At 34.0% G+C, this 23,041-nt stretch overlaps 1 protein-coding gene across 10 annotated transcripts in view; it reads left to right on the forward strand.

The window, feature by feature from the left end:
* Nucleotides 1–23,041, forward strand: part of ERBIN (erbb2 interacting protein) — a 113,723-nt gene that overhangs the window by 74,185 nt on the left and 16,497 nt on the right. For 8 of the 10 annotated variants that reach the window (XM_019652443.1, XM_019652450.1, XM_019652441.1 and 5 more), the window contains 7 exons: nt 2,026–2,095; nt 5,968–6,067; nt 12,967–13,088; nt 13,938–14,111; nt 14,740–14,922; nt 19,357–19,471; nt 21,240–21,423. In XM_019652443.1, the coding sequence (XP_019507988.1) occupies nt 2,026–2,095; nt 5,968–6,067; nt 12,967–13,088; nt 13,938–14,111; nt 14,740–14,922; nt 19,357–19,471; nt 21,240–21,423 (948 nt within the window). The remainder of the gene's footprint in view (nt 1–2,025; nt 2,096–5,967; nt 6,068–12,966; nt 13,089–13,937; nt 14,112–14,739; nt 14,923–19,356; nt 19,472–21,239; nt 21,424–23,041) is intronic. The other 2 variants (XM_019652442.1, XM_019652449.1) reach the window with 1 other exon arrangement.

A 23,041-nucleotide genomic window follows, 5' to 3' on the forward strand; every position in this document is an offset into this window, starting at 1 on the left:
TTAACCTAATCTGCTCCTGGTATTTTTCTGAGCAATGGTGTGATTAGGCATGCATTCACATAGTTTGGACAGCATAGCCAAGGGCAAGTAGATCACTAGGATTGCTGAATTGTGACAATGTTTAAGTTACGATCAAATTGTCCATAATTTTTTCCTGAGGTAAAGATACTAATACAGTAGTCCCCCACTTATCCACGGTTTCACTTTCCACTGTTTCAGTTATCTGTGGTCAGTTAAGATCCGAAAATATTAAATGGAAAATTCCAGAAATATTTCATAAATTTTAAATTGCGCACTGTTCTGAGTAGTGTGATGAAATCTTGTGCCATCCTGCTCTGGATGTGAATCATTTGTTCAGAGTATCCACACTGTATATGCCAGCTGCCTGTTGGTCACTTAGTTGCCCTCTCAGTTATCAGAGTGACTTTCGCAGTATCACAGTGCTTGTGTTCAAGTAACCATTATTTTAGTTAATAATGGCTCCAAAAAACAAGAGTAGTGAGGCAGGCAATTTGGGTATGCCAAAGAGAAGCTGTAAAGTGCTTCCTTTGAAGGAAAAAGGTATATATGTATATATGTATAGGGGGGAAAAGTAGGGTTTGGTACTATCCTTGATTTCAGACATCCACTAGTGGGGTGGGGGGCGGGGGTCTTAGAATATATTTTCCGTGGATAAGGTGGAACTACTATAATGATAAAAGAGTGTTTCTAGAGCATTTTTACCATTTGCTTCTACAGTATCTTATGAAGTATTCAAAACTATCCTATGGTACAACAGGTATTCACATTTTATAGAGGAGAAAATTAAGACTGACTCATACAGCTTGTAGGATAGAGCTTTAATGTTAACCAGTTTACTGACTGGTCAGGATATTCTGACTGGTCCATTTTATTTAAGAAGTAACTACTGCCCTGTTTTTTTGTTTGTTTTTTTTTTTTAAAGATTTTATTGGGGAATTGGGGGAGGGGAACAGCACTGGGGAATCGGGGGAAGGGGAACAGACAAGTTGCTGTCCTTTTGTTCTTCAGTCTAGTTGTGGAGGACATTGCTTCACTGGCCCAAGTTGGCACCATGATTGTGCTCTTCCCAGGCAAGGCAGATCAGTTGCCGGCCTCTGGGCGGCTGTTGACCGCTCAAGCTGGCTGCTGGCTACACACCGTAGTCCATGGCAACCCACTGCAACAGGGGACTGCAACCTATGCCGTCGCCCGCGACTCACAGCAGCCCAGCTCCAGGTTGAGCTGTTGTTCAGCATCTTAGCTGTAGAGGGCAGTATCATGTGTGGGATCCGAACTGGGGCCCTCTGGCATTCCAAGCCAGTTCTTAACCAACATGCCACTCGGCTGGCTGTTTTTTAGTTTTGTTTGTTTTTTTAATTAAACCCTTGTTTGGCCCATACGTTACACCCTAAAACTAGAGCCCTAGATTCCAACAAATTACCTTGGAAGATAGGTATAGAAGAGTAGATAAACATAAGACAAAAGGTTTAAATACTCATTCTGTTTTTAAATATGAGTTTATTCTAATTTAGCATTCTAAAGAGTACTTGTATTACTTTGTTTTTAGTCATTATGTTAAAATAGTCCTGTTGAGTATGAAAGTGCTGACTCAATGAAATGTAGAGAAGTGCAGTTTTTATAACAAACTTCACTAATTGTGCTACCTATAAGTTTTTTCTCTCTAAATAAACTATCCAAAGCAATTTTATGAGACATTGCTTAATGTGTCCTTGTCTTTTCTTATCAGATAATATTTTGAGGTTATTAGATTATCCATTTTTTTCTCCAGTCAAATTTATTCTATTGAAGAATTATATTTTAAAAACTAATTGCTACAAATGTGGATAATATTTTGCCTTATATCCTATTCGAAGATCTGTATTGGGTTTTTTTCCTGAATTAACTGTTTTTCTCCTATTTTCATACTCAATAATGTAACATTGTTTAGAAGACCATTAGATTTACTCTCATGTTTTAACATTTCTCATTTTAAAGTTTAATTTTTGTTTGTATTTTTTCCCACAGATTAAAGAATTTGCCCTTTAGCTTTACAAAGCTACAGCAATTGACTGCTATGTGGCTCTCAGATAATCAGGTGGGCATTCTGATTTTTCTAAATTACTGGAATCCCAGTTATGCTATATGATTATGCATTCTAATTTACATAGGCTCATTTAAGTGCAGTTACACTCTTGAACACATGTAAACCGTTATATATATATAAGGAAAATCTTAGAAAATATTTAGATACAGGTAATTTTTGTGAAATATGTGTAGATTCATAAATAATAAATCCTGTTGGACTTGTCTAACTTCTCCTAAATTTGTAAAAAATGTATATGAGATTATGAAATCAGACACAATACCCCTAAATTTTTAGTTTTTAGAGTGATCCTCTATGATATATATCTGTAGAAATTTGATAATTAATTTAAATTGTACTTCAAATTGTGCGTGAAAAAAGCGTTTCTGAGGAATTAAGAGTTATTACTTGAACTGCGTTTGGCAAACATTTATTGAAAGCTGTCAGTAGGCCATGAGCTGCTCTGGGAGCTAGAGATATATTGGTGAAGCGAATAGAATCTTATATTCTCATTGAGTTTACGTTCTCATGAGAGACTGACAAGTAACTGTAATGTTTCAGAGCTACAAAGAAAAATGAAACTTTTTTTTTGCATCTAATGCTTTGATAAGCATTAGAAGAAGAACAGGGTTTAATATACAATTTGCTGGTATTTTTCATAAAATAATGCTTAGTATTTGACTTTGAGTAATGACTTATTATAATTTATCTAAAGCTGTATTTTCCCAAGTTTAGATACACTGGTTACATAAGATTTTATAAGTTGAATAGTCAAATTTGTTTGAGGGGCTGTATTATGTCCTTCTTTTGGATTATATTAACAATTCTGATGTGTACTACAGTAAGGAAACCTACTTGTCCATGTTTCAGGATTCTCCAAACTTCTTAACTGAGGACCCCTTTCCACCTAACTCTTATAGCCTAAAAGCCTTAAGTTGATGTCAGTCCACACTTATGAATCAGACCGTGGTATTTACTTTTTCTGCAAATTAGGAAAGGAAATATTAAAATGATGATACCTTTACTTTTATTAGCGCTTGAACACAAGTGATTACTGCATCTATTCATTAAATATGTCAGTTCATGTATATGGAACTCTTAACTAATCTCTCTTAATTGAGTATTTACTTTTGAAACTTGATTTGAAATTTTGCGGCTGGAATTACAAAACATTTGCTTGGCCCTGTCTCCCGATCTTGAGGACTCTGAGACTTAGTATAATAGTAGTGGTGGATAAATCAATGCCAGCAAATTCTGCCAGATTACTCATTGTAGTGAAATTACCTAATATCTAATACAGTTTCTTCATATTTACTGTGCTCTCTCATTCTCCTCTTCTTGCTCCCCATTTGTTAATTACTTTAAATCAAAATTGTGGGGATGAGGGCTTTGTGTTTTCCTCAGTTTTACAATAATAACTAGAAATAGTAAAATATCCGACGTAGCTATAAAACCTCCCTTAAGAGGCAGTCATTTTGCTTTGTAAAAGAACAAAGTGTATGAGAGAAGGTATGTTAAAATGGTTTAATTATGAATTATAACAATAAATTGCTCCTGAATATTTCACTAACTGTGTAGGAAATAGACCTATAGGCAATACATGCAATAACATAATTTTTTTTTTGTCACTTTTTTTTAACCTCCTCTTTATTCCGGTTCCCTGAAACGTGCCCAACCTTTATGTCCTAATTGAATCCCTTAGGAAACCTTCCATATACAATGAGAAGTTTATCTTTTGAAGTTGGTTCTTTCATAGAATGTACCAAACCTATCTTGTGTTAGAATTAATTGATATATCCTTGTCACCTACTAGACTAGACTCTTGTTTCTTAAAGATAGAAGAGTGAGTGTCCTGCTTATCTTTACACTTCCCATAGCAGACAGGAGACTCTTTGCACATAATAGATATTCAACAAATATTTGTTGAATTATGATTATTAACTTAAGATTGAAACAATTGGAACTTCCTGTCCCTTTTCTCATAATAACATGATTTTTCATGAGGCTCTCTGAAGACTTAGAACAATTGATTATTCATTCCCTCATTCACTTTGTCATTCTTTTCATTCGTTTATTGAACAACTGCTTTGTGCCAGCCAAACTAAGGTGGGCCAAATAACACTATTAAAAAGGTCATTTTAATACAACTTGGTAAAAGAATTGGTGGGACTAGGCTTCAGGATCAGAAGTGGAGCATAACCTGGGGATATAAAGGTAGGTTTCCCTGAAGAGGATATGGCTGTAGTGCCTAATTACTTCTCAAAAGAGTAATAGGATTTAAACAAAGAAAGGGGAAGAATGTTCTGGTTAGAAGGAATATCATGAGTCTAAGCTCTTACTAGTGAAGCAGTCTAGTATATTTGTTGACTCTGTAAGTGGTTCATTGTGAGTAGGGCATAACATGTAGATGGAAGAGTAGGAAATGAGGCAAAAGAGGTTGACCAGGGACCAGGTGATAGAGGATATTGCATGCCATGCAAGGGAACTTGCATTGTATCTCAAGGATGGTAAATATTAATAGATTTTCTTTTTTTTAATCTTGCACGTCAACTCACAAATTATGAATGGTTTCTGAAAGATTGTATAAGGATTCTGAAGCCATATTCAGGCTCAGTGGAAAATTGCTGTGATTAGGGTGACTGTGTAATTTATTGTTCATACTAGGCTAGGGCACTTTTGATAGTGCAAGGGGGCTTTATGATAATTATGTCAGAAGAGCATGTATAAAATGGGAATATTCCAGGCAAGTTGGTCATTATGGTCATGATCAGTTACTCATATATATATCATCAGTTTGAGGAAGAAGTGATCCTATGATACACGTAAACCCTCCCATAGGAGTTGGGGAAACCAGTGTAACATATGAGCAGGCAATGCTGTGATCAGATTGATATTTTAGAAAGTCTTTTTGGACTGCATTATGGAAGATGGATTTAGCAGGGGGTGGTGCCAAGGATGAAGTCAGAGGAGACCTATTGGAGGGCATTGCCATACTTATGGCAACAGAAAGTGTTGGCTTAAAGTAAAGTAATGATAACAGCTCCAGAGAAGAACTGGTATATTTAAGGCATAACTTTAAAAAGTCACATCAGTAAGTATAGTATTTGAAGAGAGCGTGTATATGAGAAGAAGGGGAGTAAAAAAAGATGAGCCTCAGAGATTTTGCATGCATGACTAGGTAGATTTTGATATAACCAAGATAGCGAACCACAGAGAAAGAAATACACATGTTTATGGAGCTGTTAAGCTCCAGTTAAGCATGTTGAGTTTGAAGTACCTCTGGTATATCCAACTGGGCATGTGTAGAACAGTGCTGGTGGCCATGAGCCCCTTCACCTCTGCAACTTTGATTTAGGCTATGGTTTCTCTGCTCTTGGTTTCTCTCTTATAATTTCTAACCTCCAAGGATTTTTCACAATTACTCCTGAAGGCTTAATTTCCTTATTTTTCAATACCATTATAGATTTTTTCCTTTTGTTTATTTTTAAAATTTCTTTCTTCAAAAGTTTTGTGGCACAAGAGATACGTGAGGGAAAAATATCATCAAAAGGAAAGGCTTGTTTTATAGCTTTATTAAATCACTGTGATAAGTAATTAGTGAGCTGTGGATATATTTAGTATATAAGATCGTTTAAAACTTGATAATCAGTGATAATTGCAATACAATATGAATTTGCTTTCTAGTACAAACAATTTTATTTTTTAGATTTTAATGAGGCTTTAAATTAATGCTTAAAATTTTATTATGTATATTTAAATTTGTTTTTATAACCACCACATTGAAACTTTATAGAAAAAAATGGTGAGTACTTATTCAGAAGAATTGCTGGATATGTATTTGCTTTAGGATTATTGAAAATTAAACATTTATTTCTTTTCCCTAGTCCAAACCCCTGATACCTCTACAAAAAGAGACTGATGCAGAGACCCAGAAAATGGTGCTTACTAACTACATGTTCCCTCAGCAGCCAAGAACTGAAGATGGTAGGAATTTAAGAATCTCTTTTCTTTTAACAGATACTGATAAATCACAGCAAAGGTGTGAAGTGAATTTTAAGTCTCAAAGACTTTTATTAGTTTGAAGGGAATATGGAGAATTGGTTGATAAAGTTCTCTGAAAATAGAATAATAAGGCAGAATCTCAGGATTATAGATAGTGGAATTTAGAGGTATATTTACGTAATATACTTCGTTATATAATTCCTCGAAATTAAGACACGAACATCAATTATAGATCTCTCTCTTCTAAATCACATTTAGCTAAATGTTAGGAATGCATGTTAAGTGTTATGTGATTAGGACTGTTAAACCAGGAACTATTTGGTTGACTTCTGTTGTTGGTTGTAGACTCAATGCTACCGTTGAATGTACACACTAGATAAAGATAACCTGTAGAATTCTGACTGAAAATGTGACTTCTAGGTTCTTAATTACATTTTACCAAGAAAGGGGAATATACCTTTTATTGGCTACAAACATTTTTCAACATATGAAAGCCTTTTAGACTAAAGAATAAATTGTTTCTAATATAGGTTGTAGTGTGTGTGTGTGTGTGTGTGTGTGTGTGTGTGTGATGTATATTATATGTGGCACTTAAAAAAATATAATTTTTATGTGTGTATTTTTCTGAAACCAGTGAAAATTTCATGGCCCCAAGTTATTTACAAATTAACTCTTAATACTTGTAAACACTGAAAAAAAAATCTAAGTTATTCATTTTAATTTATAAAATATACCATAGGCAAATTAAACTGTTGAGCTTCAGCTTTCTTGTCTTGAAATAATGATAATAGTATTTATTTTTGTAGGGTTTTTATAAAAATAAAAAACACTGCCTATAAAGGGCTTAGCACTGTGACAAAATCAAATTGCCTGGGGCCGGCCGAGTGGCGCGTTGGTTAAGAGCTGGTTTGGGACACCAGAGGGCCTCGGTTCGGATTCCACATATGAGGGCTAGTGAGCTAGTGACACTGCCCTCTACAGCTAAGATGCTTAAAAACAGCTTGACCTGGAGCTGGGCTGCTGTGAGTCACTGGTGACAGCGTAGGCTGCAGCCCCTGCTGCAGTGGGTTGCCATGGGCTACCGTGTGTAGACAGCAGCCGCCGTGAGCGGCTGTCCAGAATCTGGCGACTGATCTGCCTCGCCCGGGAAAAGCGCAGTGATGGCGCCAGCTTGGGCCAGTGAAGCAATGTCCTCCACAACTAGACTGAAGAACAAAAGGACAGCAACGTGTCTGTTCCTCTTCCCCCAATTCCCCTATAAAAATCTTTAATAAAAAATAATAATAATAAAGTGTGCCATAAATCTTCCTCCATCATGACAACACTCAAAAAAAAAATCAAATTGCCTGTCATTATTCTTGCATTGTTTTGGCAGGTTTAGCAAACAACTTTGAAATACTTAAATAGATTAAAAACTAAAATAATTTTATTTTGGTTCCATAACTAGTGACAAATAATTAGAAAACTTTTTACTTCTCTGTGCTAATTATTTGTTGCTCTTTGCAAGAAGGAATAAAAGATAGGCTTTGAAAAGTTACTATTTCCTGGGTACATTTGATGAAATTTAATTGGGTGAAGCAAAAGTATTTAGCTTCTTAATTTTCAATTAGCAGGTAAGACTTGTGAGATGTCAGAGGTAAATAGCTTCATTCATTGGAGGGTCTGTAATTAAGGTTTAAAGAATGGGTTGATTAGCAATATTTTTCTTCCATGTATTGAAATCCACCGCCAATCTCGATAGACAGAGAGGAATGGACTCTTGGTTTAGAGAAGAGACTTTAATGTCCTATTGCATGTGTTGGCAAATGATTTTAGTAAAGGGCCATTTAATAAATATTTTAGTCCTCATAGAACATAAGGTTCCTGTTGCAGCTACTCCATGCTACCATGTTAATGTGAAAACAGTTACAGTGTATAAATGAATGAGCATAGATGTGTTATAATAAAATTTTATTTATGGATAAATTGAGATTTCATGTAATTTCTGTGTGTTATGAAATATTATTTTTTGGCTTTTTTCCCCAACCATATAAAAATTTGAAACCATTTTTAGATCATAGACTACATAAAAACAGGAAGGGGGCCAGATTTAATAGTTTTCTGTTCTGTCTTAAAGTATAGAAAAAGCAAACTTGGAAAATTTATTCTTATTCTTTATTTTGCTTTTCTTGTTTCAGAAAAATAATAAAAACTGAAAAATTAGAAAAATCAATACAGATTTCATTCCAAAGAAAGATTCTCAAAATTCTTTTTCCCCTGTGATTGAACCAAAGTCTCCAAAGAACATGTTTAATCTCTGATGATTTTATTATATTAATGCTTAGCCTACCTGCTTTCATTATTGCCATATAGAGACTTCAGAATATTTGTTTTTTCATTCATTTTTACTTACACTAAAATAATCAAACATAATCCAAACAATGAATAAAATGACTCAAAAACATATATTTTTGGGGCGGTGGGTAATGAACTAAATTACTAAAGGCATAGTTGTGAGATTGTTCCCCTTCCAGGGAACAGTCAGATAAATATCATCAGTCACAGTACTTTTCCAATAAAAGTAGTTGGCAGATTATGGCGCATTGGGCCAAATCTGACCTATTGCCTATTTTCCTGTAGCCCATGAAGTAAGAATAGTTTTTATAGGTGAATATTTGCATCAGTTTGATGATAGTGAACACTGATGTTGACCCCAATTAAGCAAAATAATTCCATCAATAAGAATTTCAATCTTCTCATTAAAATTGTATTATAACAATTGTACTCAATTGTTACAATACAATTTTAAATTTGTCAAAAATTATGTGGAAATTTGCTTTCTTGCATTAAGTACCTATATAATCTCAATTTTGTCTCTTGGTTCCCAAAGCTTAATATATTATCTGGCTATTTACAGAAAGTTTTGACCCCTTCTCTAAACTGTTCTAATCATGGGTATACTTATGCCTTGGTCTCTCTTTTTACTATCTTCTATTTTCATGATTTAAATTTACCTTACCTCTTTTCTTACTGTTTTTTTCTTAAAAGATACCATAGTTCAGGTAAAAAATTTATTTCTGATGCAAAGAATAGAAGTAGTAAAATAAAATCTTGCCACTTTTAATTCTTGATTTTGAAGATGTGTTTTAGAATAGAAGAGTCTTTAATGGGAACATCTGAGGTAGGTTATAATATTCAGAGTCCTCTTAGAGTTCATGTATCTCTTAAAGTGTTTCACTATGGGCATTGTAAGGATGACACTATAACACACTGCACTCACAGTATCAAATCAGAAACTACATTGATATGATCAAGTGAGTGAATTTCTTTTCAACAAGAAAAGCTTTTTCTTTTATCACAGTGCTTCTCAAAAATAGGTGAGTCAGAAGTTACAGTGTTCTGGTGTTGGAGTTATATAACACTTTGAGAGAAATAGATACTTTCTTCTCTTTTAATTCATTCTATTTTTATTGGCCACTTATGTGCCAGGCAGTGTATTAGATTTAAGTATTTAAAGATGAAAGTCCTTGCTTTGAAGAAACTCATAATTTAAAGGGGAATAATAATGTATAAATTTGAAAGAGAAGACATGATATCTTGGGCTTAGTTAGAGGAGTCAGTCTTAAACAGGAAGAAAGGGAAGTATGCATCCATATAACAATAAATTTGTAGCTGGGGAAAACAGGATGTTGAGGGGGATTATCAGTCCAAGGGTTTTTATTTCATTTCTCTTCTAGATGAAAAGAGAAAGTTTTCTGTAGAAGTTGAGGGAAGGGCATTTGAGGGACATGGTAGTGTTTGAAGTGGAAGAAAAGACTGACTAGGAATAAACAGAAGGATTTCTGGGTAGCCTTGAAGAGGGAGCAATGAAGAGGGAATACCATAAATTTATAATGGCTCTAAACAACAAGGTTATGTCATTTTTCTCTGGTAGAATTCAGCAGTGCAGAGCAAAGTAGGTGGGTGATTGGAGTACCACATCATGGGTTTTGTTGGATAGGTATGACTTAAGGAAACGGGGTAACAAAGGTGAGAGTTGTTAAAATAATATATCATGAAATCTAAGTCAAATAGAGAAGTAAAACCTAGAGTGGTTTTCACAGGAAGAAAAAAACCAAAACACCTCATTTCTTAACCTCAAGGAACTCAAACTTTACCAGCAATAATAAGGAAGTGAATGATTTGGAAGAACAAGTGTAGTGGTCAAAGGATGGAAAAGTTTTACAGAAGCCAAAGTCTTAAGTATTACCGTGGTTGTGAATAACAACAGGTGAAGTGCAGATAGACATTGGAATTGAGTGCTTTGAGGAACTGTGAAATTGTAGTTGTTAAGTGGTGTCATATGTTATTGTTCAGGATGTTGGCAGGTTTTAAGTGAAGAGAAAGACTAGACAATACTAGAGTCCTCAATGAATTTAGCCAGGACGATCAGGTCTAGTGGCACCTAAAATGTAGAGAAAGCAATATTATTACCTGATAACCTGAATCTCAAAAGATGTGAGATTGACACTAAAGGGTAGAAAATGTCAGTTACCAAAAGTTGACAAGAATAAGAGGCATGTAAGAGTTACTTACCTTGGACTTCTGAAATAATTCTGGTGTAAAATTTCTTTGACGTAATCGAAAATTCTTGGAGATCTCTGGGTTAGCTGGTGATTGAAATTAACTGCCTGAGATGGGAGGGGAATCTTCTGAATCCTGGAAACAGACAGTGTTGGAAACTGCTTGGCTCTGCTTGCCTTTCCAAGTATACCATAAAAGTACATCAGTAGGATTCCTAGCAGTTTGAACTACATTCCACAAACAAAAACAAATAGTCTATCTGATTAACTATTAAACAACTACACAAAGCAATTAAAGATAAAATTCTTGAACTGTAATGAACACGAAGAAAAATCTGAATCCCAAAACTCCATTGACATTGTTAGTATTTGGTTTCATGGCATTCTTAGTTTGGAGTATGAGATTAAATAAGGGGTAACAAGCCCAAAATAAGGACTAAAAATAAATGATAATTATTCTATTTTTGCATAAATGTTCAAATTGACTGTATTTGGGTATCCCCGGAATTTCAGTTTTTCTATTACCTAATTTTGGGTGCTTTAATCCCTTAGTTTTGAGTAGGTATACTCATTTCCTTTTAATGGCAAAAAAGAAGTTGTGGTTGTATTTTGCATTACACAAACTTCTATAGGGTGATATATAATGGTCAAATGGATTAATTTTTTTAACCTTAGTTCTTTGTTTGTTTATTTTGGTTTTGATTTTTTTTTTTTTGGTGCCCCTCACTGTGGAAGTCAGGTTCCAAAATGGCCCACCATGATACCCGTTTCCTGGTATTCACACTTTTAAGTGAAAGCAGAGAATAAATCTGGGTGGTGGGCACAGTTTGTAACTCTTCCTCTTATTCTTTGCATTTGTTCAGAATAATACTGTCTGTTTTATGTTACAAATGCTTCAAGTTCAGGAATCATACCTTAATTTGTTCTTATGGTCACCATGTCCTTTTGAAACCGAGGGCGACCAAGTCCGGGGCTTGTGCTGCCTACGCTGCTCAGCCAATAGAACGACACAGGAGTTGGGCTATAGGATAAGCTTTCATTGTCAGAGCACTAGTGATCTGAGAAGGCAGCAGGTTAGTTAGCACCTTCAAAAACTGCCTTACCGTTCTCAGACCAGCTTAGGATATTAAAGGGAAAAATCTAAGCTGTCCTCTAAAGGCTATGTGAGGGGTCTGCAGTGGTGTCAGCAACCCAGGAACAATGATGGGAGTAGCCTGGAAAGAATGCTAGACCATAAAGATTATGATCAATAAGACTAAAGGTATTAATCATAAATTTAAGGATAATTTTCTAAAGCAGGAAACTGGGGCGGGGACATTCCAAGCTGTCCCGAGTTTAAGCCGCAGGGGGACAATCTATTACTAAGCTATAGGTCAAGTGAAGGTGAGGCCAGGGGCGCAGCGAGGCCTCTACTATTGGGGGCCCCAGCCCCGGGCCTGCTTCACTTAGGTGAGCCTGAAAAATGTTAATGATTGTTTTTGTTGTATGTAGAAAAGCCTTGAGTTTTGTTTTTTTTAAATGTTTTTAATAAACAACACAAGATTTCTCTACCTTAAAAATAGACCCTCAATTTAAGGAACAGATAAAGTACAATATTTATATTGGATTTTGAATTTATCTTAAGCCATCAGTGCTTATGCTGCTTTTTTGTCAGCCTAATAAGCAAGAGACTAACAGTTATGAGATCTTTACCTTTAATATTATCAGATAGCAGGATATGTAAATTCTGAGTTTATGTTAAGTTTTTAATTTCCCTTATACTTTCATATAAGAAATATTTTGTAAGCACTTCATTTACTTAGTAAAGATAGATGTAATGTTTAATGCAAAGATGTAATTACATGCTGTCATATAATATGTATCGCTCTTTTTGTCTTTTTTTTTTAACGAAAATATCCCGCTCTTTTTGCTTTAATTTATTGGAATTAGGAAGATTATTTCAGAATGGGAGAACTTGGATGAAATAATTTATTAACCATGTTATTTTTAATAAGGAATTGCACAAAATCACATATCTATAGTGTTTTTTGTTTTTTATTAAAATTTATTGGGGCGACAAGGGTTAGTAAAATTACATAGGTTTCAAGTGTAATATCTATAGTGTTTTAATTGTTCGATTCTCTCTAGGAGCAAAACGAGAGAAATAAGCTTTAGGGGAGAAAAGATATGTGTTTGATATTGTAAAGAAATGTTAGAATTACAGCCTAGCTGTTAGTGCTGATTTATAGCTGCTGCCATTGACCAGTCTTGACTTAGGTGTATCATAGAGAAAACTGAGCAGGTAATAGTTTTTCATAGTTAAGGTAAAATATAATGGATTTTTTGTTTGTTTTTTTCTAGTTATGTTCATATCAGATAATGAAAGTTTTAATCCTTCATTGTGGGAGGAACAAAGGAAACAGCGGGCTCAAGTGGCATTTGAATGTGATGAGGACAAAGATGAAAGGGAGGCACCTCCCAGGGTGAGTTTGTTCTTTCTTCAAATTTGAAACAGGTCTGCTGATATTTATTGTATTTATTTATTTTTATATGTATACCCATACTGTGCTGTTTTGGGGGTTACAAAGAAATATATTGGTTTCATTCCTTGCTTTCAAGGCACTTGAAATTTTATTGATTGTGTATCACATATATTATGTGAAAAATTTGAGAACAATATAAAACTGATTAAAAACCAGATTTCATAGTGTGTATAAATATAAGAGAAACAGATTATTTTCCCCCTTTTCTTTCTGTAATGATTTATTTATATATCATCTAGGGATAAAAGAACTATGTTATGAACCTGTTTCTTTATGGGATTGAGAATGTGTGTTGCAGTGATAGAAGTAGCAAATACACATTTCCAAGTTACTTTTGCATGTAAATCTTTACCCTTGTACAAACTAGCTGAATCCCAGAATATGATCGTTATGTTGACCATGGAAGTGTTTGGTTCCCAGCACATAAGACATAGTATATAAATGTGAGATTTTTATGTCAGGATAAATATCTAGCTAGAAAACATATCTGTTTCAAAGCACAGTGATGATGTTGGCAATATCCACACCATATATCTCCAAATGAAATAAATATATTTATGTCTGCTAAAAAAGTTTTTAGAACAGTGAAATCTGTAACTGATGTCTTTGACTATTCATGAAACCATACTTTTTTGAGCCTAAAATGCTTTTAAAGGCCTATCATCTGTTTTCGGTTACCCCTATGAGCCAGATAGCCAATGTAATTAAGATGAATTATAGATTAAATTTTGAGGTTGATGTTATAAATACTTATTCATATTTTAAATTTTGCTTATTTTAATTTTCTAGGAGGGAAATTTAAAGAGATATCCAACACCATACCCAGATGAGCTTAAGAATATGGTCAAAACAGTTCAAACTATTGTACATAGATTAAAAGATGAAGAGACTAACGAAGACTCTGGAAAAGATTTAAAACCACACGAAGATCAGCAAGTTGTAAATAATGATGTGGGTGTGAAGGTTAGAAAACTCAATTCAAAAGAATTGACTGAAACCTATTTCAAGTTCTTTAAAATTTTAAAATAAGCATTGATACAATGATCCTTTTTGTATACAATAAAATGGACTCTGAAATTTAGGGTGGTGTTCTCAGCTATCTGAACTAAAATCTGTAATAATCAGTGAACTCCCTGATTGCTGTTATTACCACTTGACTGTGGTTGCAGACTGTCCACATGGGCCAGGGAGAGTGTCAGAATAGCCTTTAAAAAGTCATTGCCTAAACAAAGAGTAAGATAATGAATGTCAGAAATTTCATTGTGATGGGAATACTTTTTTTTTTCCCCTTGGTCATATTGATTCACTCTACCCAATTCTAATTTAATTGAAGATCAGATTTGCAACTTCTAAGATGAAATGTACCCTCAGCTAAATTGTAAAGTTTAATGTGGTTTATGGATCATTAAGGACCACCTGTTCCCAAAAGGAGCATTTTATCTTAGTGCTACAGATTTCCATGTTTAAAATTCCCTTGATTTACCCAGCATAGGAAGATGTTACATTACTTTTAAATTGTCACCTGAACTTTAATACAAGAATAGATATAAAGCATAAAGAATGTGAATTCTTTATCTTCTCTTTTACTTAGACTTCAGAAAGTACTACTCCAGTAAGAAGCAAAGCTGATGAAAGAGAAAAGTATATGATAGGAAATTCTATACAGAAGGCCAATGAACCTGAAACTGAAATCAGTCCTGGGAATCTACCAGTGGCTGCAAATATGAAAGCCTCTGAGAACTTGAAGCATGTTGTTAATCATGATGTTTTTGAGGTACGGCTTCATGATTATTCTGGAATGATCATAACAACTGTAAGAATTTAGTATTTTATTGTTGCTAACCGAAGATAGGAGAGACCTGATATTGACAGTAGAAAATATGCTAGTGCATTTGCCATTGAGAAATTTCATAATATTTGCTGTAATATCACTCATTTATCACTTTAAACTTAAATTATTTACCCATTGTACTCCAGTGTTACTATGTAAATTAGATTGTGGCGGTTCTATTTTAGTGCTGTAAAATACATGATAGTAATTGCTTTATTTCTGTAACTTTAAAAAAGGTTGTCATAGGTATACTTCAATTACGGAGCTTATTTAAGAATTTATTATTGATTGTGAAGTATTTTTTTTTCCTTGAATGTCTGAGACTTTTAGAGTTTCTTCCAGTGGATCAATGAAAGCTGTAACTTTAAAAAAAAAAAAAAAGTATTGAGATGTATAATTCACATAATATACAATTCACTCATTTAAATAAAGGGTACAGTTCAGTGGCCTTACATTCTAAAAATTGTGCAACCTTCACCACAATCACATTTAGAACATTTCATTACCCCCAAAAGAAGGTCCATGCTTCTTAGCCATCATCCCACAACCTCTCCATCCCCCTGAGCCCTAGGCAGCTGGTAATCTACTTTATCTTCCTCTAGAGATTTGGCTATTCTGGCATTTCATATAAATGTAATCATACAATATATGGTCTTTTGTGACTGTTTTCTTCAAGATTATCCATATTGTAGCATGAATCAATACTTAAAAACATTTTTTATGCCTGAGCAGTATTCCATTGTAATGGTAAATAATGGACATTTGGATTATTTCTACATTAGGGCTATAATGAATAAGGCTGCTATAAATATTTGTGTACAAGTTTTGTGTGGCTGTATTTTTTCTTTTCTCTTGGGTATATACCTGGGAGAATCACTGGATCATATGGTAACTGTATGTTTAACTGTTTGAGAAACTGTCAAACAGTTTTCCAAAAGTGGTTGCATCATTTTACTTTCCCGTTATACATTGCTGTAGATAATGGAAAATGGTAAAGCTGTAACTTTTAAAAATGAAATTCTGAAGTGTTTTTGATTTGTAGCTGCTGTGTCCACTATGGCATTTACTAGCTACTAGTGGCCATTTAAGTTAAATTAAGTAAATAAAATTAAAAATTGAACTTCTCAGTTACATTTGCCATGTTTCACATGCTCAGTAGCCACATCTGGGGAGTTAATGGCTATCATGTTGAAGCAGATCATTTTTATCCTTACAGAAACTTCTATTGGAGATCACTGGTATATAAAAAAACGGATATTGTGGATTTATAATAGCATCTTTATTCCTGACAATTTAAATGTATTCAAAACATCATCTATCTTCATGGTTATCCTGTAGGCTAGTATTTACCATAAGAAGACGCTCATGGCTTTTGAATGTGCTAAATGGATCACATTATCCAATATACTATTATATAGAGGGTGTCAAAAAATGTATACACATTTTAAGAAAGGAAAAAACTGTTAAAGTTACGCTGATGGTAACCACTTTGAGGACCTCTTGTAATTGCATCTTTTGTTATACATCTTTTGAGTATTACAATTTTAATAGTTTTTTCCTTTCTTAAAATGTGTATACATGTTTTTGGCACCCTCTGTATACGTTGAACCTAACATTGACAGTTTGTGAAAAGATTATTAGGTTTGTCTCAATGAACTTATTCATTTAATGTAATTTCTGTGTGTAAGGCCTGCGTTTGGAGCTTTGGTGGCAGATGGATAAATGGATATGTAGAACATAATTAAGGTTAGACTTGCTAAATGTATAAGAAAAGCACTAATAAAAATATTTAGGGCTTCAGAAAGTTAGAAAAAAGATATTTTCTGGCTATGAAGATCCAAGGATGCTTTAAGATGAAGAAGGCATTTAACCTGTATTTAACCTATGTTTTGAAATCTTTCAAGTAGCAGAATAAAACTGAATGAAATGTGGAAGAACTAAGGAGAGCAAAGGAAAGGTGTTTGGAAAAAGTAGAAAAGAACATGTTTCATATGACAATATGTCAGGGGTGATAGTATGAAATAAAATTAATAGAGTAGATTGGATTCTGATTATGAAGCCCTTGAAAGGCATGCTAAGAAGTTCAGACTTAATGTTCTGTAGTCTTTGGAGAACCACTAAACACTTTTTAGCAGAGCATTACTAGTGATAGAGCAGTGTATTAGTTATCTGGCAGCAGATATGAATACCCCTGCCTAAAAGGAATGGAGAAGAGGGAATAGTCATAGAATCATGCCCGAATAGGATGATGGTGCTATTAACAGAAATAGGGGTGATAGGAGAACAAACAGCTTTGGAAGGACAAGTTGGTTTTTGGATATGTGGAATTTGAAAAAAATGACAGGGCCTTCAGGTAGATGTATTTATTCAGTAGGTAGTTGGAAATGTGGATCTGTAGCTCAGCCGAGAAATCAAAGCTAGCTTATAAATTGGGAAAGTGTCTACATTAAAGATCATCATGGAAGAAAATGCATATCTGGGGGAAAGAGTAAGAAAGGGGAAAAAAATGAGCTAACTGCAGGAAGATTAAGTGATGTGAGCAAAGGAGCCGGAGCAGTTGGAGGAGGTTTAGGAGACTGCAGTTCCCAGAAGTCTGGGTATAATATAATCTCATGAAGGAGAAAGTCTGGTCAGCAGTTTAAATGGTGCAGATATCAAAGATTAGGACAGATGATTTGCCCTGCCTTGTCACATTCATCGTTATTAAGTCCTGTTAATTCCAGAAGTTCTGTGAAATTCTTTTTCTCCTCACCAGCCATCACTCCCATTGCCTAAAGACAAATGCATCTGTTTTCTTGTGACTGTTGTGATAGCTGGATTCCTTTCCGCCCATCTCTGCTTTTCCTATACAGTCTTCATTTTATTTATTTATTTTTAGCTGAGCCATCCTGCCACCTGTTGGCAGCTCAGCGGCAGCTCAGCTCAGGCCGGGCATCGAACCGCTGTTGCTCAGAGCTCGCACTCCTGAGTGAGCTCTTAACCAACTGAGCCACTCGGCCGGCCCTTACAGTCTTCATTTTAAAATATAGTCTGGTCTTCTGAGTTCCTGGCTTGGCAACTTCGTTCATGTCGAACACATACTTGAGTCCATACTCACAGCATCATATTTCACCATCCAGTCCAGTTCACCTTCTGTCTTGACCCTGAGCTCCAGCTGTGTGGAGCTGACTTATCATACCTTTTTTTATTTCCATGCTTTCCTCTACTCAGAATGTCATTTCTCGCTTAACTCACCCTTGAAGATTAAACTGAATTTACGTTCTTTTCCTATTCTGTTAATTACCAGTCTCACTCTTCCAGTGTAGTACAGTCTTTAACATGGTTGGCAAACTACGTCCTGTGGCCTGCATCTGGCTTACTGTCTGTTTTTGTGTGGCTTGCAGGCTAAGAACAGCCTTTACATTATTTAAATGGTTGAATAAAAATGAAAAGGAAAACATTTCATGACATGAAAAATTACATGAAATTCCATTTTTCTGGCACACATTTTATTTGTGACTACTTTTGTGCAGAGCAACAGAGTTGAGTAGTTGAAATAGATTGTATGGCCTTCAAAGCGTAAAATATTTACTATATGGCCTTTTCACTGAAAGTTTGCCGACTCCATTCCATATCTCATTGGCACTTACGTTACTTCTAAGTACCACTTATTATGGCACTTAGGAGTACTGAAAAGCCTTAGTACTTTTAGCAGAACACCTTTTAAAACCCTTTTATTTATTTTCATATTAACTGAACATTTTAACCTGCAGAATATCTGATTTTCTTACAATAGTAAAACTTTTCCATTAATAGGTCTTTTTTTTCCTACCTAATAGTTCTCAATGGTAGATAAAAAAACTTGGGACAGTTGCCAAATATTAGAGAATAATTCATGGAGCGTAATATAAAATTCTGTCTTCAAATTGGGCAAAAATTGCCATTAATTCATGTTATCAGAAAAACACCTCAGTTCTAATTCTTTAGAATCCAGTGATCCTTGAGGCAGTAAATTGGAGGATTAGGAAGAGACTTTTCATTGGAGCAAACTGAGGTTTTCAGTGGCAGGGATGGTGTGTTATTTTTTTTCCTCTGGCACTTGACATAGTACCAGGCACAAGAAACCATTAATACACTTGAATTAAGACCTGCTGCAGATAATTATCCCATAGGTGCTTTGGCATATTGTTAATAACTGCCGTAGTTCTTTTGCCACCCCATCTTGAAAATTTTAAAATAAATCATATACTACTTTTATTACTACGGTTACCATAAAAAGGTTTCATACATGTTCTAAATATTCTTTTCTCTTTGAAGTTATGACTTAATATGTATTCATTTAAAGAAACCCAAATCTATTTTCATAAATATTTTCCGTTTTTTTTTTCTTTAAATTAGGAATCTGAAGAACTTTCTTCTGATGAAGAGATGAAAATGGCAGAGATGCGACCACCATTAATTGAAACCTCTATTAACCAGCCAAAAGTGGTAGCACTTAGTAATAACAAAAAAGGTTAGCTGTTAAAGGCAAACACTTAAGAATAGAAATGGGCTGAATAAAATTTATAATTTTTTGAAATAAATTTTATTAAATGTCATTATGTTATTAAAACACTTTTTAGCAACAGTTGTTAAAACATGTCTTTTTAAAAGGTATGTTTCTTCTCTTTCTTGGTTTTAAAGGAAAATCTTGGTAGACCTTTTCTCTTCCCTCATATACGTCTACTTATAAGGGCATGGACTTGATAGACAGACAAGGCTAGATTACGATTACATTTCTACCACTTACTTGCTGTGTGATCCTTGAGCTACCTAATTTTATCCACGTATAAATAGCTAACTTGACATAAAATAACGCTAATGAAGAATTTTGTGAATATCATATGTACTAGATTATTCACTGTACTCAGATCTAGCACAGTACCTGATGTAGGATAGACACTAGTTACTTTACCCCGGAACTTACTTTTAACCCCTGCTCTTCCCAGTCATTCTTTTATGTAGCATAGAATCTCAGACTTTTAGAAATGAAAGGGAACTTGGAGGATGTCTTTCCCTTCCTTGTATTTTTCCCTCACTCCTCCCTACCAATGCTTGAACCAAATTAACACTGTCTCCACCAAATATATATCTAACCTTTGCCTTTATGGCATTAGTGAAACTTATTATATCAAGGTGGCCCTCAGATAGCTTGGGTTTCGTAATAATAATGGTAGTGATATTTGTTACTAGTTGCCACTTGATATCTGCTAAATATTTTTTTTTTACATATCATTATCTAATTATCACAGTTGCCCCATGATGTAGAGATGGAAGAAGAGGAAAATATCTAGGAAAGAATTTAAGTGTCATAGAGTTTAAATATTATTTTAAAAATTTATAATCCAAGACCCTAATATTTTAAAGTTGAAGTTAAACATAGCCCTGTGTGCTACTGTTTTTAACTGTAAACATAATCCAGACTACTTAAACAGAGATATTTGGAACAGCAAAAATATCCTTAATTCATGTAATCTCTTAGGACTTTGTCTATATATTACTATTTTATGATTCGGCTAGAATTGAGGTAGCATTTAGGACTGTAAAAAGATACTATGTTATTATCCTTTTAATCAGTATTTTAAAAAATAACTACTTTTTATACGACCTGGCAATAATGGAATATGAATGTTGTCTATTTCTGTTTATATAATTGTTACACACAAAACCATCTCACATTTTAAGAGTTCGCCATTCATATACAATTCTTTGAAATGATTTATAAACATGAAGAGAGAACTGACCTTGTGAAAATTCCTTGAGTTTGGTGTTTGTATTTTGAGTGACTGCATTGCTCATTTTTGTCAGAATAGATGAAAACAATTCCATACATGAAATAATTTCTTCCCTGGATAATTTTCCCACTGCTGTGAACTGTACTCCATATTTTTTATTATTATGACTTCTTAAAATTGTAAATGAGTGGAAAAGCATATTTACTAAAACTTATTGATCACCTTAGAAAACATTGTGTAATATCATCTTTTCAGTGGTTAAAACTAAATCAAATTCTGAATGACCCTAACATCGGTTATACATTTTCTTTAAAGGTATTGCTATTTTTTAATCTTTGTGTTTATTAGGACTGAATTTTCAGAGGTGCCTCTGGTTATCTTCTCATCCATTATAATTTTTTACCTTCTGTGTTGAACAGGACAATATAAATGTCATTTGTCATCACTAGAAAGTATATCATACAAATTCTTGGTGACTTTATCAACGGCTTAAGTTTTTTGTTTCAGATGATACAAAGGATACAGATTCTTTATCAGATGAAGTTACACACAATAGCAATCAGAATAACAGCAACTGTTCTTCTCCATCTCGGATGTCTGATTCAGTTTCTCTTAATACTGATAGTAGTCAAGATACCTCACTCTGCTCTCCAGTGAAACAAACTCATATTGGTATTAATTCCAAAATCAGGTTTGTGACCATCTTAACAAAATGATTTATTTGTACAATAAATAGAGATAGTAAGGCAAATAAATATATATGATTAAGACATAAAGATTTCATAGTATTATAGAAATGATTCAGGCAGTATATTGTTTCTTCCCCATTTTATTACTAATAATATAACTTTTAGACATTTCCATTTTAGATTTGTTTTTTAAGTGGAGAAGAAAAGATTTAAAATACATTCTAATTCTCTTCATTAAAAGGAGTAGTTTTACAATATTTCTAGGTATGTTACAGCCTTTTGGGGGTTTTTCAGGATGAAGGGTATTTTTGGATTAGAAATGTAAAATTATTTTGGGGGGATGATATTAAGGGGTTCATTCAGGCACTTTGAATTAGTGCTGTTTCTTTGGCTTACACTTAAATTTGTAGGTCAAACTCTCTGAAACAAGAACTTAATTTCTACAGGCTGGAATTTAGCTGAAGTTTAAAACAAATTTACTGTTTGGTTTCTCAAGAAGTTTGGTTATCAAAGTAAGACTATTGCCATTTTACTTTCATGTTAATATATCAGCTAGAGTGCTTGATAGAAAGATTTGGGTAACTACTGAACTCAAAGCTTATTGTATGGATATTAACTGTTTTTTAGAGTTAAATTGTTCTTAAGCTCCAGGCAGCATATTAAGTCAAATTTTTGTATGTATTGATTTATATTGTTGGGAAAAGAAGATGAATTTTGTATCTTATAATGAGTTTAGCCGTTATGTAGTTGTAATTATGGTTAATCATTTATATCTCTTTGAATTTGAGGCTAAGACCCAGTATGGTAAAATATTAATTTTTATAACCTCTTAGATGTTAAGATAATGATTAATTTGTTGAATGATAAAATCTTACTGATGTTGAGAAGTAGTTTAGTATTTTCTAAGTCATGTTTTGTTTTGGGTTTTTTTTGTTTTTTTTTTTAAGAGGGTGCAGAGTCACTGGCCCATGTGGGATCTGAACTGGTGGCCCTGCTGCTCAGAGCTTGTGCTCCCAAGCCAACTCTTAACCAACACACCACTCAGTTGGCACTGTCATGTTTTTTTATGTAATGAAGTAAAGGCTAAGAAAGGGATATAACCACACCTTTTTGTGTTGTATTTCTTATGATGAATATTATCTATCACCTAATGGAAAGATTGATTTTAAGGAATATTTGTTGATTAAGAGCTCGCTCAAGGGTTTGAGCTCTGAGCAACAGCGGTTCGAGTCCAGCCCGAAATAGGTTTTCATATCACCAAGTAGAAATGAAATATTTTCTATAATTTTGGAATGTCATATTTATAAATATTTGCCAAATACAATGTAGTCACTTAGAAGTGATTAGATTTAGTTTCTGTTTTGATTTTAATATTTTGCACATCTTTGAGCAATTGTTTAGCATTTTCTTTATGCATATTTTTTAATCTAACAACTTGGTTAATAAGATTAACTATGGTTAATAATGTAAAGTTTCAGAATTATTTTTTTTTTATTTTTTTTTTTAAGATTTTTTTTTTTTATTGGGGAATTGGGAACAGTGCTGGGGAATTGGGGGAAGGGGAACAGACAAGTTGCTGTCGTTTTGTTCTTCAATCTAGTTGTGGAGGATGTTGCTTCA

This window comes from Hipposideros armiger, unplaced genomic scaffold (assembly GCF_001890085.2).
Source record: "Hipposideros armiger isolate ML-2016 unplaced genomic scaffold, ASM189008v1 scaffold_179, whole genome shotgun sequence".
NCBI classification, from domain to species: domain Eukaryota; kingdom Metazoa; phylum Chordata; class Mammalia; order Chiroptera; family Hipposideridae; genus Hipposideros; species Hipposideros armiger.